This window comes from Lissotriton helveticus, chromosome 4_1 (genome assembly GCF_964261635.1).
Source record: "Lissotriton helveticus chromosome 4_1, aLisHel1.1, whole genome shotgun sequence".
Classification (NCBI taxonomy): domain Eukaryota; kingdom Metazoa; phylum Chordata; class Amphibia; order Caudata; family Salamandridae; genus Lissotriton; species Lissotriton helveticus.
Window position 1 is genome coordinate 1,926,765,167 of NC_136063.1, and position 20,496 is coordinate 1,926,785,662.

Below are 20,496 nucleotides of genomic sequence, written 5' to 3' on the forward strand. Positions count from 1 at the left end.
TGATAGCCTCAGCCATTTCTGAAGTAAGGGTTTCTATACCTCAAGGTAATGTGTGGTAGCCTTGTGACCAAACATTGGAGGACACGCCACGCCCAGTAGCAAGCTGGGCAAGACAGACAAATCCGAGCCGGACACCGAGTGTGTAGTGTGGAAGGCAGGTGCGTGTCAGATCCATGCATAGGACTAGAGAGCATAAGACCAGTGCTGGCCATGGCAGCAGGCAAAAAGTACAACAGTGCAACAACAACGTTCCCAAGATCCCCACCCCACTCCCACAGCAGACCCGCCCAAACTTGGCCGTGCCGGTCCCCAACCCACCCATCCCACCCCAACATCATACCGTAAAAAAATAAATTAAAAAAAAGGTTGTTCACACTTCCAAAAAAGCGATGCGCTCGGGGGCAAAGGTCGCCAGTCAGCGTCTGCTTTACAATAACCTCCCTACATGAAGGCACGCCCTCCCCCCCCCGCCACGCACCACCTTTGTAATAATCAGAGCAGTTTCCTATACTACATTGGCTTTCTCTACAGTAGATCATTGTCTATCTCCCCATCCCTGAAATTGCAGAATGCCCCTTCCCCAGAGGAGTGATATTAGGGAGCCCAGCGCCATGTCTCTATCCGACTTTTTGTCTGTAAACACTTCTGATAGACAGGCGCAACACCCCCAAAATCCAGCCGTCACTTATCTGCAAAAGGTCAGCCAGTTCGTGAAATGGGCTGTCCGGTCGTCTCCAACTCCTCGGCACGGCAAGGGATCTCGGTAGCAACCAGGATCCACTGTAGAGCCACCCCTTCAACAAGTAGCAAACCACAGCTCACTCCTGCTCATCCAGTTGGCTCTTGTCGTTATCTGTCTGCTGTTCCGCTTTGCCATTCCTCTTCTCCTTAGACCCGTTCTTCAGGGCCTTTTGCAGTTCCATAGGGTCTGTGAAAATGTGCGAGTGGCCCTGTCTGTTGACACGCAGTTTGGCCGGGTACAGCATCACGTAGTCTAGACCCAGCTCCCTGAGGCGCTTCTTGTGTGGGGCAAAGTGTTTACGCGCTTCCTGCACTCTGGCTGTGAAATCCGGGAATATAGAGATCGCAGAGCCCTCAAATTGTAGATCCCCTTTGGCTCGTGCTAGTCTGAGCGCTGTGTCTCTGTCCCTGTAGTTGAGTAGTTTTGCTATAATTGGGTGAGGGGGCAGCCCCGGCTTTGGCTGTGGGCCCAAGGATCGGTGCGCTCGTTAAACCACGAACATCGTCGAAAATACCCCGTCCCCCAGGAGGGTGGTGAGCAGCCGCTCAACGAAGAGTTCCATCTTGCCAGTCTGAGTGGATTACGGCAGGCCTGTAATTCGAAGATTACAGCGTCGAGAACGCGCCTCCACGTCCTCTGTCTTGTCCTGGAGGGATCTCATTAGGTTCTCCACTCGCCAGTGAGCAGTGTCCAGCTCCGTCTGAGCCTCCTCAACCTCTGTGATCCTTCGTTCAGCCATGTCATGCTTCTCCGCATGTTTATCCAGACGTTCAGCCATGCGGTCCATTCTGTCGGACATTGCGTCCATCTTGGATCCCAGCGCAGATATGCTGGATTGTAGGCTCTGCTCCATTGAACGAAGCATAGTTTTGAGGTCATTGTCCTCCGCGTGGGGCTCTTACGGATGTGTGTCCTCACGGTGCTGGGTTGGAGGGCTTTGTGCTGGCAGCCGCCGCTGTGAAAAGGGTAGTCTGCTCTGTGTTTTATCCCCCTTCCCCATTTTGGTTGGGTAGTCGGTGTCTGCGTGCCTCAGTAGGAGAGTTATGCCTTCCAGGGGGGGGGAGGGGAGAAGCCGCCAGGTGTTCAGGTGTGCACTCTTGAGGCCGGACAGCTCAGGGTCCAGCGCAACGTCCGTCGCCAACCTCACGATCTGGCAGTTACGGCAACACAGTGGAAGCCCTCCCCAGGTTCACTCAGCCGGACCTGTTAGGATATGGGAGGCCCAACCCACGTTCCGGGCCTGTCTCCATGGATTCCGCTTTCTGCTCCAAGGTGCAGCCCCCGAGCAGTCACTGCCGCCACCCGGCCGTGTCTCCTATGTCGCCCAGCACAGGGTGAGTCGTGTTCAGCGGGGGAGGCCACTCCAGTGGATATGCGGCGCAGCCCTTCCGGGAGTTGGTGGAGTGGGGCCTCGGTAGCGGGGGCGCCCTGCAAATTATTCCGCAGGTGCAGAGGACTCACAATGCCGATAGCCGCCCTTATGTATACCCAACGCGGTAATCTGCGACACTCGTCGGCTGTCGGAGCGTCTCTACTGCGCCTCTACGCTCCCAGCCACACCAAGCCCGCGTCTCCGAATCGGCAGCGCCGGGGATCCAGAAATGGCACCGTCTCGGAGCGGCGTACTCCCACTGCCTCCCAGGGGTTCCTAGTTGCCCATTATACGTCCACCAGCCTCGCTTGGGGGACTACTGGGCAGTTCCGATCTCGTGCCAGGATATTTACAACTCCGGATACGTCGTCTGGGACCCAGGGGCCGGCCCACGTCTCCCGGCCGCACGCACGGTGATGTCGCCTGGATCCAGGAATTGCTGGGGACCGCGGTCTGCGGCCTGCTGCCGCCCGTCTTTACACCGAACCTCCGTCGCCTCACACTGCACCGATTACCTTCTGCCGTTGGTCTGGTAGGTTCTTGGACACTTCCGATGCCTGGCAAAGCGGGAGGGGAGTTAAGTTTACTGCTCTGTAGGAGGATAATGAAGGATAATCTGTGATGCCGGCGGACCTAGGGAATTAGGCGGCCATCGTCGCTGCCTGCAAGCTCCGCCCCCCCTTCATGATAAAATTAAGGTGATCCAGCAGTCATTCTCCTCAGAGACAGAAAACAACACCCTCCTACTACTCACATGGGGTTGATGTATTTTCTCTCTCCCCTTCAAAGGTATTGTTACAAAGGCTGTCACTGTCACAATTCCCCAGCCTCAAACTGGAAGACTCCCTCACCTATCTATCTGGGCTTAAGTTTAGGATCACCTACTGATGCTTGTCCTTCTAAAATCCTACCAGCACTAGTAGCCAACTTAAATGTGCCAGTCAATAAGGTAATCAACTCCTCACTGGTTACAGGTGTCATGCCATCTGCTTGGAAGCAGGCAAAAATCTTGCCTCTCCTGGAGAAACCCAACGCAGACCCCAACAAGCCTACTATAGACCAATCTCCGTTCTTCCTGCTTTCACGAAGGTAGTAGAAAAACAGAATACCTCTGCTCTCTGTTCCGCCTCTAGAAGGCCAGTGACTTCCTCACACAAACCAATAAAAGAAAATAGAAATATGAGGAATGCTTTGTTCAATTTGAGCCAAAGTGTTTACTAGGTTCGATGCAAATGCCATACATGATGTTTTTAACACTTTCAAATGATTGTGCATAATGATACTATTGCTTCATTGAGTTGCAGTTTAAAAATGGAACAAAGGTAATCTAGCTCGGAAAACTGTCGGTCATAATAATTAATCCCTCAAATAATGCCATGTTTGTTCTTTCAGCGCCATGCTCCAGTTCGCTGTGTATTCTGGGACTTTGAGAAAAATAGTAAGTCGAATGTTACGTTACAAGTTTTTAGATTACAGAAAATTTACTGAAAATTGTCGATATGTAAGAGGCATGTGCTGAAAATCTTAATACAAGAATTAGTTGAAAAAAACTGATACAATGTATAAGGGAAAGCATGTGGTATTCTGGCAATTTACATGACAAAATGTCTGAGTTTGTAATCACTCCTTCCCTCTGTTCACTTATGTATTATCAGCATTGATCTAAATAATTTATGATGAATGTGCTGTGGTATGTTTCTTTTTTGTGGCACGAGACACTTTTCTCTTATTTGTATGCCAATATATATTTGTTTATGCCATTGTAGTAACAACCTGAAAAATAATACACCCTATATATAAAAGTAAGTTTAAATCTGGAGGTCTCCACTTAGATTTAGGTTTACGAGTTTACGAATCTCTAACCCATCACATGACGGTAGATACTCTTTCGACTGGCTTTGTGACCACAACGTTACTATTAGTATGTTCCTGTCTGCTTGTTGGTGTTTCAGTTATAGGGGCAGATATTTCCGTGTAGAAGTGAATAGGAAAAGTGAATAATTTTATTTCATATAAAAACACCCTTCCCTAACTCCTCTTCACCTAGGACTATCACACTAGCAAGACACAGCACACTGGCTCAAAAATGTTACCTCTTATTTAAATGTATTTTAAATTAATGTTTTATATTTAAATTATTTTTTAATTCGTTTATATTAATTGCTATGTTACAAGGTTGGCTGTAAGTTATGTTTATGTTAAATTACATGAAACTATAATTTAATGGCTAAAATGTATTTAAAACTAAAATAAACATCATTTTATTAAAACATATTCTAACATTGAAGATATTTAAAATAAATGAAATGTATTTATATTTATTTTACATTAGTTCTTTAATGCTGTTAGTCTTAATGTTATTCCCTGCCCTTAAAGATTTCTGTGAGAATGCGCTGCAGTACCAGTGGTTGAACACATTTGTTGCCTGACCAAGGCTTGATGGAGCATATTTAAGTATGTTTTGTCAGAGGCCCTACTCCAATAGATGTAGGTGTGTATTTGGTGAAAAGAAATTGCCATACTCATTTGTGGATGTGTTTTTGTATAGGCACTTCCCTCCCTAAACCTCTCCTCTAATTTCCCTAGACACCATACATTTATTTCCCTGTTCTATGTTTGCAGGTTGAAAGGTTATGCAATCTTTATCGCATCCAGTGGTTACCGTGAGTGATAACATTTGCATAACTAAGAATTCCAACCATTGTGTAAACCTGGGTTTTTGCAGGGGTCAGAAAACATCTTTAGCGCCTGTGTTGCACATTTTAGGACTAGAAGGCTCCAGTGCAGAGGCACTAGGCTGCCTTCCTTAAGATTTCGAAAAAACCTGACAGGCTGGCTCTAGATGACTTGCTATAAACTACTCCCCAGCAGTGCACTCAAACTTGATGGTGACAGGGGTCATCTCAAACTAAAACTTTTTCGATTTTACTTGCACAGCTCTTAGGGTGTGCTTGTGAAATCTATTGCATTTTATAAAAATCTTAAAAGGGGCTTACCTCCTGCCCCTTTGCTTTTCTTTTTAAAACATTTTTTTATTAATTTGCAATCCAATACTTAGGTACATACAAAATTGTGTTGAAGATGAGGTATACATCATATAAAACTCCATATTATTCCCAGAGAGGTTAATACCAATTCATTAGGCATAAAAACTGGATAAAACCCTGTGACCAAAATACAAGACCTCCAATATATAAATACATTCATATTACTCCTTCATATGGTTAATCACAGGCCCCCAAATTGATGAAACCTAGTTTCCATTTCGGTGTCCCCTTGAGGGAATATAAACTATGTCCTAATTTAAAAATGACAAAGAATCTAGCTCTCCAGATTTCAAATGTAGGGGTTTCCTTTTGCAACCACATGGAGGCTATACAGAGACGAGCCACCACTACTGCTATAAAAATCAAATATTGAAATTCAAAAGCTGGATGTCCCTTAGTCACATCGTCCCCTATACCCATCAGGATAGTGGGTGGTGTGATATCTATTTCAACTGAAGTGATTTCCAAGAGGAACTTTTCTATATGGCCCAGAAACTGAGCTAACCTCCTGCACGTATGAAAATATGTACAATATCGGCCGAGTCTGCCCCACCCTGAAAACATTTGCCATCATTAAGTCTCCCCCATTTCAACATTTGTGCAGGGGTGTGACATACATTAACACTCTTTTGGGAGAAGATCTCTAAGGGTTATGACATCCTACTAACTGAACAAGACTGGCCACCTGAATTTGTCAGGGAGTGCCCACATGGCGTAGATATAATTATGCCAGCATTCTCAAATCAAATTCCAATTCATAAAAAATACACATATGCTAGGAAATGGGCTGTGGCCCAGGCCCCAGCACTATACAAAAATCATGTAGGATATGATGAGGATTCCCCTCACCATAAAATCCAGTTGAAAACTCAACCAACAATGCAAAGGCAGGGAGATTTTAAATCAACTTGAATACCAAGGGGTGATTGAAACATACACCTCATCAATGAACAATCCTTTGTTTCCTGTCTCCAAACCAGACAATTCATATCGTCTAGTTTTGGATTACAGACATCTAAATTGCTGTTGCAAAACATTTGCAGTACAAAACGCACATAGTGCAGCACTAATGAATAACATCGTGCGCAAAAAAAAAAAAAACTACATTAGATATCTCAAATGGTTTCTTTTGTCAAAACATTGCACCTGAAAGCAGGTATTTGACCGCTTTCTCCATAATGGGAGCACAGCCAATTTTGCCGTCTCCCCCAGGGATTCAAGAATAGTCCAGGGTTATTTTCAGCCAGAGTAACAGAGTTACTGCAAATGTACGATGATGAGGCATTGTCCTATGTCGATGACATCTATCTTACAGATGATGATTTGGACTTACACTTGAAAATAGTGAACACCATAATACTTGGGTTTGCTTCTGAAGGGTATAAATACTATTTCAAGAAATCACGAATTGCCCATCTCAATGTCCTATTTTTGGGATATGAGTTATCAAGTGAAGGCAAAAGCCTGGCAGCAAACTTTTTAGAGAAATGTGCGCTGCTCCAACCTCCAAAAACGCTGAAAAACTTACAGTCAATTCTAGGTTTCCTGAATTTTGGAAGAACTTATGTTCTAAACTACGCAGAAAGGGTTAAACCTCTCTACGAACTAATCAAACCTGATTTCAAACCTATTAATTGGACAGAAAAACACACAGAAATTTTGCGTTCAGTGCAAACAGACATGTTAGCAAAAACACAGTTACAAACACGCAACAACATGCGTAACCTAGTGGTCCGAATCATCCCAGGGAGATGCGGATTCATATACCTAACCTTTAACGAAGGTGAAACGGTACCAATAGCATACAGGTCACACTTGTACACACAAGCTGAAATGAAATTCACTTCAACAGAAAAGATACTGACAGCGGTTCAGACTGAAGTAGCGAAAGAAAGAGATCTCGCACAGGGTAAACACATAAAAATCGTTACACCTGTACCTGCCTTAGAGGCAGTGACAAAGGCAAGAATTCCAAATGCTAAAGCTTTACATCTGAGATGGATACAATGGGTTAATTCTCTTGCTGCAACAGACGTTGAATACGTTTTTGACCCATACTTGAAGACACAAGAATTTCCACAATACGAATTAGAATGTCCTCTGCCGACTGAAATTCTGCCACTTGAACATTACGGCTGTATAACATATATACATACGGATCAGCATAACCCGCAATTGGGGGTAAACAAGCTTACAGTGCTGCGGGCGCTATTGTTAAAGGTCGGTGGCGCGAAGGTAAATTTAGACCAATGGTCACTAAAACTCAATCACTCGGAGACTGTACAGCTCAGCGAGCTGAACTACAGGCTTTCAAGAGGGCTCTTGAAAATACTGATCGCGAATTCCCCACACTCATAGTGTGCGATTCATATTACTGCGTCCAATCGTAATATGAATATTTGCAGAACTGGGTTCAAAACGGTTTCAAAGATGCTAAAGGTGGGTCAATTAAGCATAAACTGCTATGGGAACAAGTAGTTCTTTTGCAAAAAGAACTACAAAAGACTCACGTGATTCATACACTGAGTCATCAGCGTGATGGCGTTCACGTTGCAGGGAATTCATTGGCTGACGAAGCAGCAAAGGCAGCTGTGCAAACGGCTTCCGTAGCTGCAATCACTCATTCAAAAACAAAAATAGACGGTGAAACTATGCTAGCAGTCAAAGCCTCAATGGAAGGTCAGGGACCTGTTTTGCTACGCTAAGGGCTTTAAGAAAATTCTTCCCTCTGCTGCCCAGAGAAGCTAGGGAAACGGTTGCGCGTGCCCTCATCTTGTCCAGATTGGACTATGCTAATGCACTTTTTTGTGGTATCCCGGCGTATCTGGTCAAACGACTGCAGGTTGTCCAGAACGCCGCAGTCCGCCTCTTGTTTAGCATTCTGAAATGGCAGAGCGCTCGGTCACATATGCGCGCGCTCCACTGGCTCCCTGTAGCTCAGAGAATTATGTTCAAATCTCTTGTGCTGTCATTTAGAGCTGTCCATGACCTAGGCCCGGCTACCTGAGGAAGCGCTTTTCCTTCTACACTCCTTCTCGCTGTCTCAGGTCAGCCTCGATGGCCAAACTGACTCTTCCCCGCTATAAGCGGGCTAGGCTGGGCGGCCAATCTATTTCTGTGGTAACTGCGAAGGCTTGGAATGCTCTCCCTCTTCACCGTACCGCCCAGTGTCTATCCAAGTTTAAAAAGGATCTCAAGACCCATCTGTTTGTTTGTCAGGCCTAGGCTGTCTCTCTGTGTTATGTTTGGTCACCTCCGCAACGCGCCAGGATACTCCCCAGTAGCAGAGCGCGCTACAAAACTACCTATAATAATAATAATAATAATATGCAGCGTTACCTCTAAACTATCCACTCGGTAATACATACATAATTGATGCAAACTCCGTTCCTTTTGCTCGAATCCCTGGAGTGGGGGACAGAGTAATCCCAAACCAGAGAGGTGCTTTGGTTGACGAAGCACATATGGGAAAGGGTCTGAGACATCAAGGGATCTTAGAATCTCTAATAAAATTAGAAGAGATGTACTGGTGGCTGGGAATGAGCGTCGAAGTTTACAAATTCAGAATTAACAATGACACCTGTTACAAAGATCATAGCTTTGAAAACCACCAGGTTCCGGACTACAGTATAGCCAGCCCAGTCCGGACACCATTGTTAGACAGCATCAGGCTTTCTACACGCAGACGTCGCCATAGACGTACGTGGTCCCACAGATATTAAGACAAGATTCATTTGGATGTGGCCCCAACGCTCGGCTGACGCCAGAACTGTTATAAAAGATTTGTGAGTCTTTATCGGCACATACGCAATCGGCATGCTACATTCTGACCAGGGTCCTGCGTTTAGCTCTCGAGCTTACAAGGAGGCCATGGCCAGCTTGGGCGTTGCATTGCTGTTTTCGAGTTCCTTCCATCCTGAGGGAAATGCGGTAGTGGAAAGAAAAAACGTGATATAAAGAAATCTATAACAGCTAGGGTATTAAGTTCAGGTGACGGGTGGGTAAAACATCTAAATAGTGTCCAAAGAAATCTTAATAATCTGCCAAGAAATTCTCTGGGGGGAATCACTCCATATGAATTATTATTTGGTACTAGAATGCTTATCCAGGACCTTGATTGTCGCACTTCAGTGGTGGAACAGAAATGCTTTGATATCAAAGACCGTTTGGCTGTCTTACAGGACTTAAATGAAACAAGAAGAAGTCTGAGTAACACAACACAAAGCCCAACGACCACTGAAGAAAAACCACCTGTCCCAGCAAGACCTGCCTGGATTCCAAAGATTGGGGATCTAGTCAGGAAAAAGATTGCGGTGAAGAAGGAATTTGGGCCTTCTTATAGAAAAGCAGTACCTGTCTTAGCAATTCTTGGAACGAGATCAGTGTTACTACCGCCGCTTGCTGGTAAAAGGGAGAACAGAACAGTATCAATTGACCTGGTAAAACCGCATCATGTGGCCGATAATAAGTAGTAGGCCCATTGGATTCCCAAGAAGTACCAGATGACCAAATCTTGCTACTATTAAAGAGGTTCAAACTGAGAGACTTATGACCTTTGATAAACCTACAGTGAGAAAAGAAGGACTAAGCAACAAAGCTATGGAACTAGTCCCTCTTGATACCCAAATACCAGTTCGTCAAGAAACTCCTGTCTACAATGATGTAGCATCTGACTATACAAACATGTCAAAGGAGGAAGCAACTCCAGTGAGTTCAAAGAATCCGGATGCAATACCAACTATTGACAGAACTGCCTCTGGCTATTTTATCAACTTCGATAACTTTTCTGAGGATCCCAGTGAACCGGAAACAACGCCAGTTAATAACATTTTCATAGAAAAAATAATAGAACTCTTTCATCAACTTGAGAAAACATATCTGGTTTCGCCATGGGTTGAATTTTGGATAGGATTAGGTGTACTTTTTTTTACTACTATGGTGCATTCTTGTTTTGAGTTTGGGACAAATGATAGATGGAAAATACAGTGCAATGGACACAGCAAGCAAGAACATCAACTTACTCCTGCAACCTTACAAATCATCTCATCGTGAGCGAAGAGACCTATCATCAGTGAACATCACAGCCGTTCCTATACCTGGTGGCATAGCATGGGACTCAACTGACTTTGACATTTTGGGCCCGGTGGAACTGTTGAAAATTCCACACAAGGTTTCTTTAAGTGATTTTGTTTCATCAAGCACCTTTTCAGATGATTGGGACTTTGAAACAGTTAATAATATGATATCAGACTTAGAAATGTCAGCAACATTTCAAAAACATGAACACTTAGAAGGTTCAACAAGTTATGAACTGTATTGTTATAATCATTTTGGTCACCATTATTTGCATAAATCTGTAAATCCCAGAAATGTTTTTTCTTACAATCAATGGGAACATTGTCCAACACCACCAAAAGGCAGCTCTAAAACATTTTATGACAAATTTTCATACTTTACAGGTTTTAATGTCACAAACCCAGAAACGTTTTATTTCAAAAATATGAATAAGACAGGGATGAAAATGATGGTGTCCAATTCTAAAAAATTTATTCTGCAAACTTTTATGCTCAGCAGTCTACATTAGGTTTTAGCTTTTGGAAAGACAACATTGAGACAAAAACTGTCTGGGGCACAAAAGAATGGCAGGTGCAGGGTTCAGAAGCCTTGTTCAGAGCCTGCATTATACCAGAACAAATCATATTTTTGAACGACACCGTCCAACAAACATGATGTCTTGGCTTAGCTAAGATGAAAGATTTAAACAAACCATCCATACCTAAAGCCACACAGACAGAAATGGCACTACAGATGAGGAGGTAGACTTAAAACAGATTTTAAAACAAAACAGAACCAATCCTGATTGGAAACAATGGTTAATCTGGCCCATGGACACGAATAACTGTCAAGATAAATTCCTGAACAAAACACAGGGGTTCAAAATGAACAAGCCAGATCCAAGGTACTCCCAGAGACAACATCCAGGGATAGTCACCACATACAGTGTAGGAAAATTATGCCTTGATTGGCTACAGAAATCCACACTCCCAGAAATTAAACAACACTTGACTTTACTTAAAGAAGGCTTTGACATATACGCCGGTATTTAAGCTGCGTACAACGAAGCTTGGAAAATAACGCAAATGGAAACTGCAGAAAAAAATACGAGAAATTGATCGTATTAATTTAGAGAAAGCACTCTCTGTAGTGGACAATGGGTTAACGACTCTGTCCTCCAGAATTTATTCTTTGGACAGCATTGTATCATCTGCCATTGACATAATAGAACAGGATTTGCTAATGTTACAACATGGCCAGTCTCAATTGCGTTCTATAATGCTACTAGGCTGGACGTTGCAAAATCTCCATTCAGGCTATGTGCCATGGCGTCTAATCAATACCACGTCATTGTTTACTGTCCTTTAGAGGAGCAGACTATACGGTGCTGAGCATTGAAAAACTGGAAAGATTACCATTGACAGTTTCTGAGAAACCTGTCGTTGAATGGATAATACATGGCACCATCTCAATACCAGTGACAATTTTCCAATTTCAGTATTGTCTACAGCACATACCAGCAGGCCTGTATGAAAGGTTGGGTAAAGGATACATTAAGCCAACCTGGAATTTACCATATACACACAAATGTTGGAGTGGGGGAAAGGAGGTATTTCTTAGTACAAAGAACTGTAAAAACTCACTAAGCGGTACACTTTTATGTAAAGGTATTAATTTACATGGAGCCTGCGAAAGGTTCTTTAAATAACCTTTCTTGCCACATGCACGGTACTCCAGCAGCCGTGATAGAACCAATTTTTAGGCAGCTTTCCAATGGGCGCTATGTTATGCTCAACGGTCACAGCTGTTGTGGCATGTTTCCAGGAAGAGCCTATCTGGTTAGTGTGTCAGCCAGGGTCACTTGTTGTATGCAAGTATTGTATCCAAAGAGTACTACAGGCAGGGAGACGGCGTTATGGCCTTCACTGAATATCTCTTCTATACGAATTGATACTTTAAGCTGAATGAAAGCCATTCTTTTACAAAAAACTGTGCCACTGACCTCGTCTAGAGAAACGTATGATCAGCAAGTTGCAAGGACTTCTGCAGAGATACATGCATTATTATCAATAAACTGCCCAGTACATTTCGCAGAAATGTTAGGTCAAATCTTAAACATGTTTGATACCAGTGGCATCGCACATGTATTTAGGACGATCTTTTCGGGACTGTTAACACCATTCGAAGCAGTCCTCGGCATTTTTCCAAATTTCCTGCACTCTGTGTTCGGCGGTCTGCCTCTCATTTTGGGACTCGTAGCAGGAATTCTATTTTTATTTCTCCTGCTCTGATATGGCAAGTCCAGTCACCAATGATACCCAGACTACCATGGAACAAGCTCTCCTAGCCATGCGGTATCGTGACAGAATTACACAGATTCTTGGCTTGGCTCGTTTAAGAGATCTGAATACCACTTGGTTCCTTTCATTCACACCAATCTGGCAAGATTGCATCTTACCTGTTCTACGATGCCTGCTTTGCCCGAGAATAATGCGTGTTAGACATCTGTCTTATACTTCCATCAGCACTGCCAATGGATGTTGACGCCTTGCTAGGTCCGGTAATGACTCATGCATTGTGTTGCCCCCAACGGCTGCCAATCCTGATGACGGCATTCATTGAGATCTCACCAGCCAATCCAGCTCTTGGTGAGGTACGTGGAACAACAGGCACACAGGTACCATCTACATCGAACATTGCTAATGCGACTGGCGCTGACGGCGATGCTTCACATCTATGCACATTTGATCTACTTAATGAAGTAGTTCCACTTTCACCAACTATGGTAGACAGTTTCTTTGACAGTTTAGATGATTTGATGTTTTCTCCTGACACCGAGAATAACTTTTGAAAGTGCACACAGCGTTCCATGAACTCTGAAATTCGGCCTTCGATTTTTTCAAAACAAACCCTCTAACTTGGGAACTCTATGTTTCTACAATCTACATTTGAAAACTTTTTCTCTTCATCCCAGAATAGACCCTTTTCACTTGGCACAAATTAATCTGCTTAAACTAGAACTATTCTTAGAGATCAAGATATTCATTTGATACTTCCTATAGACAAATATTTGGCATTATTTCATAAAATCTTTAACTGTCTATATATTATGCTATGGAATGGTCTCGACCTTTTTCTTCTGTAAATTTTTCTTTTTTTTAAATATATTTTTATTAGTTATAACACAAGAGTAGAAATGTACATTTCGGGTGTCGTTGGTAGAACATATTACAGTGGCGAACGGGCATAAGAAATGAAGAAATACAATACAATTGTAGGCATCCGGACAATATCAGCACCAGCCAGAGGTGGGTCAAAACAATACAATACAAAGAATCATAAGCAAACATTATCAGAATCCGCCCACCATGGATACAGGATATAAAAATGGACACTCGACACCCGAATATGCATAACAACAGGCTCAGGAGAATACGCCACATCCCTTGTGAAGAAGGGAAAAGGGAAAAAGATAGGTCATAGAACAAAATAAAGGAAAAAAAAAACAACTCAACCCCCCACCCTACACCCCTGCAGATGGCTACGACCTAACCCCACTAGCAGCGTGCCTGTCGCCCCCTAAACTACACCCCAAGGAAGGGAAAAGATGGAGGAGGAATGTCTTACGATATGATGCGGGCTCCCGGACTCCCCCCTCGCCCGCCGCGAGCAGATGTTCCCTATCATGGTACTAAGCGAGGTAAAGCAGATTTATAAGCAAACTGATAGGGAAATCACCAAAAGAGAAAAGACCATCCCGCCCAGCCCCAGACACCACAGAGGCAACAAATCCCATTGTCGAACACAGTCAATACACCAAACCCAAAAAGAGCAGAATCCCATCTGGCCCTCACTCCCACCGATGCCACCCAGCAGTGTCAAAAGAAGTCCCTGCACAGAATCAGAACAGGCAAGTTCAGCCCTGGCCTCTACGTTTCATCACACAAACCTCTTTCGAAAGGACCAGCATAATAGCAAAATAGTCAAGACGTTGTAGAAAAGGGAGGGGATCAATATAGCACGAAAGGGTCAGAAGAGTCAAGTCTCGAAGTCTATCAGAAACACGAAAGTCAATCCACAGAATATCGATGGAGGTCTCCAGAAACGAAGAAAGAAATAAGTCCTGTGCGGGCGATGACTTTGCCGAGCTTGCTGGCTGGTCAGGGGCTCCAGTCGCGGGCTGCTGTAGTTGCGCAGACACAATTGGCATCAGATTATAATGATGCTCGGGGTTCTCCTCTCGGATAAAATCAAGCTTCGCGGGGGTCACCATAAGTTGCGGGTCTAACTGAGGGCTAGGGTCCGGTCTCGAACAAATAGTCTCGATGCGTACAGTCAAGTTGTGGAGAGCAGCCTCCATTTGCCAGTGAAGAGCCCTGATGGCGGCCGTTACAGTCCCCAGTGTCGGTCCACACTTCGTCCGATCCATCTCCGCTTAATCGATGACAAAGCAGATTATCAACCCCGGAGGCCGGCTACTCCGGGGAAACCAACTGGAGTGGGGTGGGCGAAGGCGACTGGCGACTTTCAGGCTTTGCGCTCTTTACACCGCTGCCGAGAGCGGGGCCCCCCCGCGGACCCCGAGGGCCGCAGCAGGGTCCCAGGAACCGGACCCCCACTCACCGCGGCATCCACGTCTCGTCACCGTCTGGCTAATATACGCAGGGACTCGAGACCACCACCAGGATCGAGAATTCGTTTCACTCCGATGAGACCGGACCCTGCCAGGCACCCGCGGCCGATGTTGTTCAACTGAAACCCGGCTAGGTCAGTACTCGAGGCCCAGGCTTATAGTCTGGAGGAGGCCCGAAAATGACAGACGGTGTAACTTCATCAAAAAAGGTGATAAAGACTCCGGGATTGCGCCCCTGGACTCAGAGACGATTCAGACACACAGGAGTCTGTCGGGAGGTCAGGATTAAGTTCAGGATAGATCCGCCAGCGACGGAGGTCGACGGAGCCGGGAGATTATGCGGCCATCTTGGTTGCTAGCGTAGCTCCTCCCTTCTTCTGTAAATTTAGAGCCATTTCATAACTATCATTTCATGTTTCATTTAGATAGCATTTGTTAATGACAGCGATTGCTTGTAAAATGCGAACAAGACAAATACTCATGTATGTGTATACACCATCTTTAATGCATTTCATGTATTTTGGGTGGGATTATGAACACATGATTTAGTTATGTTTTTTATGCTTAGCGATTTAGTAATATTAGACATAATACGTGGAGTGGGTGTATAGCGTTTTAGGACCCTAGTGTAATTTTCCTGATTCATGCCTGTGTATAGATATAAAATACCATATCCTTATATAGGCATAGAAATCATAACCATATTAAGACATAGCTCAAGTAGTCCTAATATGGCTTGGCTACTTCCACTTGTTCCGAAAATCTAAAACGATTTCTTGGAAAAACCCGCCTTCAGCAGTTAGGGACTTCCCCCTGCATGAATATTAAGCTATCCAAGAAATCATGGAGTTTTCAGGAAATTAAGTCTCTGATGAATTTATTATGTCCAATCTTACGTCACACTCAGCACCTTCAAGGTATAAATATGCCCACACTTGTCCAAACAAACACACGGTGATTTGGAGTAGTTCGACTATCTACTTGCCCGACTCGCCCTGCTGCAGCAAGTGCCGAAGGAAGCCAACCCTCCAGCTGACGCACTGAGAGACGCTGTACTTTCTCCTGCCGAGAAATCCAGCTCCAGTGTTTCCAGGCTACCCTTGCGGGTTGCTGGGAAATCGAGTCCTGAGTGAGAGATACAAGAACTCCTACATTCTACACCAAGGTACAGAGCTGATTAGACCCTAAGGGAATTCTTGGAATAGATTCTTGGCAACTAATACTAAAACTAGGCTACACCTCACTTACTTCTTCCCTTGTACTAGACCTCGGTTAGGTACACCGGGGTAGGCGTATTTGAGAAGCACCAGTTGAGTACTTTTAGTCATTATTTATCACTGTATGTATTTTATGCATTTTAGGTATCTTATGGCTTAGAAACCATATCATGCTTTTACAGTATTATTTTATAATACTCTTCGTATTATATGCTCTGTACTTTACAGCAAGTATTACAATTGCAGCAGTTCATTTCTTACGCTTGATAAAGAAGACTGTTCAATAAATACCCTTTTATTGAAAACGCCCGTCTCTCTATTTCTCTGCACCTCTGGTGAAACGAAGCATGCACGATTGACTGAGTGAAATAACTATCTATTGTTTCCGCGACTCTAGAGATATATTTCTTATTCTTAGGGAACAAAGTTGTCATGTTTTAAGCGGTTGTCAGAAACTAATCCCTTCTTGTTTATTTGAGAAAGTTTCTAGTGACCTCAGAGCTAGCTGGCACACACACAATTAATGGGTATATGCATCAAAAATCGGTAAAGCGAGTCCTTATTAGCGAAAAATAAGGAATGGCTAATAAGGAGTCGCATACCGCGATGCATCAACAGATTCGGTTTTAAATACCGAATCGCAAAAAATCGTTAAATATCCGGTAAACAAGTTTGCGAGACACCAATTCAAAGACGAGCAAATACCGAAGTAGTAAATACCGATTCGGTATTTGCGATTTTGGTAATAGCGATGACATCACAACCAGGAAGCAACACAGCCCATGCTTCATTCAGTGCCCTGAGGAGCTCAGAGGAAGAGGCAGGGCACATGAGCTGAGGATTGTTACAGTGAGAACACAAAACAAACTCAGAGCAGACTACCAGGATGGAGAAGGATGCGCCCCAGAACGAGGAGGCACCTAGGAAAAGAAAACAAAAGTTTTCAGATAAGGAACTCGAACTGCTCATGGAGGGGGTGAGCAGCAAACACGACAGGCTTTTTGGGAGGCTGTCCCAAAAGGTGCCAGAGCCAGAGAAGTGCAAATTGTGGCTGCGCATTAAAGACAGAGTCAGTGCTGTAGGAGTCACCCACCGCAGCATAGACGATTTAAAGAAGAGGTGGTATGACCTCAGGAAGAGGGCAAAGGAGAGGATTGCTAAAAGGGTGAGGGATGCAGCTGGCACAGGAGGAGGAACATCCAACGTGACTGCAAACACTGCCCTTGAGGACCTCGTCGAGGCAACAATTGAGCCAGAAGCTGTTGTGGGGGTCACTCAATTGGACACATCCGGCGCAGCAGCAGGAGGAGAAGGTAAGATGAATGCCAGCGCAGATATGCAGCGTGTTGTCCACCCATGCCCATCCCCCCCAGGCCAATCACAGTGCATATGTAGCTGTGCCTAATGCATATCCCCTCACCAGAGTAGCGCATCATGGGAGTTGTAGTCATATCATGAATGAGTGCATGTCTGACCCCTGATGTAATAGAAATGAAACCAGCTGCACATGGCCATATGTCAGTGCAAAATCTCCTTTATGTAGGTTAAATCATGCAACACAGGTACATCATGGCAAAATAATAACTATGCACTGTTTCACATACAGATCCATCACCCCTCGACTCAGATGACAGCGGATGCCTCGTCATCTCAGAGACACCAGTGGTGATAGATGTTGAGACCCCGCAGGAACCTGAATCCACAACACCACCACCACCACAACCACCACGGCGGACATCACCACAACCACCACCATGGCAGACACCACCACCACCACCACCACCACGGCGGACATCACCACAACCACCATCACCACGGCAGACATCACCACCACCACCACCACCACGGCGGACATCACCACCACCACCATCACTGCGGCCAACTACACAGAGCCGCAGGGCAAATGTCCCCTCCCTGCAGGTGATGGAGTCAGAGCAGAGACCAGCTGACACAGTTGTCCCACGACAGACAGTCGTTGCTCCAACCACCCAAGCAGCAGCAAGTGTCCGAGTCAGGCAGCGGGCCAGGCCCCTAGTAGAGCTGTTGAGAGAGCAGATGATCCAGCACACGGATACGGAGTGGTGGAGACACGGATGCTGCGTGTCCAGCGCCTTTAGGGGAGACACATGGGTGCTATGAACATCAACATTGTGAAACTGACAAACAAAATTGGCACCATGACAGACGCAATGCGCGAGATGACCACAGCCGTTGCTGAGGGCAGCAGGGACATCAAACTGTGCCTGCAGGAACTCACACGTGCTGTAATTGCAGGCCAACAGAGCGAGCGCCGTAGGCATCGCCAGAACATGGTCCGTACTATTGCCACCAATAGAGCCATCACTAAGCTGTGCAACAGCACAGCTGTGCTGTCGCGTAGATCTGTGTCCATGCAGGTCGATTTGGGCCATTATTGCGGGGATGTCGCAAAGTCCCTGGAGAGAGTGACCACTGCAGTGGAGCACCTGCAGTCTGGGACTTTCAGTGCCAGCAGTTTGGGAGGGGAGGAGGGGAGTGAGGCTGCCTCAAGCGTGAGCAGCGTCTCTGTTCCGGAGGCCAGCGAAAGGAGGCGCAGTGCACGCAGCACCACAGCCACAGAATCACATCGCGGAGATGTGGCAGAGTCACGGGACAAGAGGCTGGGGGTACAGGGCAGGCGCAAATAGCCATGATCCATTGGCTCCCTGGCCATGGTGACGTAACCATGGGCCAACTGTACTGCAACATGTTACACCTGTGATGACAACGGACATGTTTTCATTCGTTTATTTGATTCTGCGTCATGTGGCGTCTCATACATATGCACCTGACAGGTACTCATGTGCATTAAACAATTGCAAACATAAACATGTTGTGTTGGTTCTTTCATATCTGTCTCAGAAGTGATGTCTTGTAATGTATGTCCGCCTCCTTTGTCCCTCAGCTGTATTTGGCACGTGTGCCTGTTGGTGTTGGGGGGGGGGTTTCTGTGCCCGTAAGTCGTCCTCTCTGTCCACCTCTATTGGTATACCCCTTCGTGTGGCAATGTTGTGCAGCATGGCGCAGACTGCTATTATCCGGCAACAGGTAACTGGGTCATACTGCAAGGCACCTCCTGTCTTGTGTAGTATCCTGAAGCGACTATTGAGGATGCCAAAGGTTCACTCTACCACATTTCTGGTACTGATATGTGCTGCGTTGTAGCGCTGCTCCTGAGGTGTTGCAGGGTTAAGGTAGGGAGTGAGTAGATAATCATGCAAGGCGTAGGCGCTGTCACCTGCAGGGAGGGGAGCAAAGGGTTAGTTGCATGGATACATTTACATATGTGAGGATGGTGTTCATTTGGAGGCATTTGTATGTACCGAGTAGGTGACCCTCTCCAAATTCCCCGTTGATCAGGTGCCTGTGGATGCCACTGTGTCTGAATATGTATGCGTCGTGGGTGCTTCCTGGGAATTGTGATACGATGTCCGTAATGATGTGCTTGGCATTGCACACAACCTGGACGTTGATGGAATGGTATGACTTCCGGTTGCGGTAGATGTATTCGTTGGCTGACGGGGGACAGATGGGGACATGGGTGCAGTCCACGCACCCTATCACATGGGGGAATTGTGCCACCTGGTAGAACTCCTGTTTGGTGCGGTTCAACTGCTGTGGGGTTGTGGGGAAGGTGATGTGGTGATGTATCAATGTCAGCATGGCATCTAGGAAATTGTGGAAGAAGCGTGATAGTGCGCTTTGCGACACGCCTCCAGCTTCTGCTATGACCCCCTGGAAGCTTCCTGACGCCAGCATGTGCAGGCTGCATAGGACCTGGACATGGGCCGGGATGGCGTTGGTCCTACGGGTCTGATGCTGCAGTAGTGGTTCAAGGGGCGGCAATGAGGCGCATGATCATGGCCCTGTTGAGCCTGTACTTGTCATAGATCTGTTCCTCTATCTGGCCTAGCAATGTGATGCGCACCCTGAAGACTCTGTCCTGGATCATCCTCCTGCGCTGTGCAAGGGCGTTGATTCTCCTCCTCCTAACAAGCATGTAGGGGGCAGCCATTTTGGGAGACCTACATGGTCTCCAGAGGAATATTTGAAGGGTTTCTGATTGGCTGCACCTGTGTAGGAATTTTTTTTTCTACCTTCCAATAACTTTACCTCCAGCTTGTGATTCCCCTTATTTTGCTCATGCAAAATAGCGATTTTGAGCATTTTCAGTATTTGCGAGTTTTGATGCATTTCGTTGCGATTCTTTATTAGCGATTCAGTATTTCCGGAGGCTGGTTTCTTTCTTGGTATTACCGATTCACTATTATGCGAATCGGTATTTTACCGCGGGAGGTATTTACCGAATCTTTATTTTTTAAGGGTTTTGGGTTGATGCATTGCATTTCCAGGTTTTGCACCTATTGAGAATATAGGAGCTACACTACACCTTGAGCCCATAAAAATCTAGT

At 45.4% G+C, this 20,496-nt stretch overlaps 1 protein-coding gene across 4 annotated transcripts in view; it reads left to right on the top strand.

Annotated features, from left to right (window-relative positions):
- The window catches only part of ADGRG4 (adhesion G protein-coupled receptor G4), a 1,842,483-nt gene that overhangs the window by 1,331,927 nt on the left and 490,060 nt on the right, over positions 1–20,496 (top strand). For all 4 annotated transcript variants that reach the window (XM_078688599.1, XM_078688601.1, XM_078688598.1 and 1 more), the window contains exon 18: positions 3,507–3,552. In XM_078688599.1, coding sequence (XP_078544725.1) covers positions 3,507–3,552 — 46 coding nt within the window. The remainder of the gene's footprint in view (positions 1–3,506; positions 3,553–20,496) is intronic.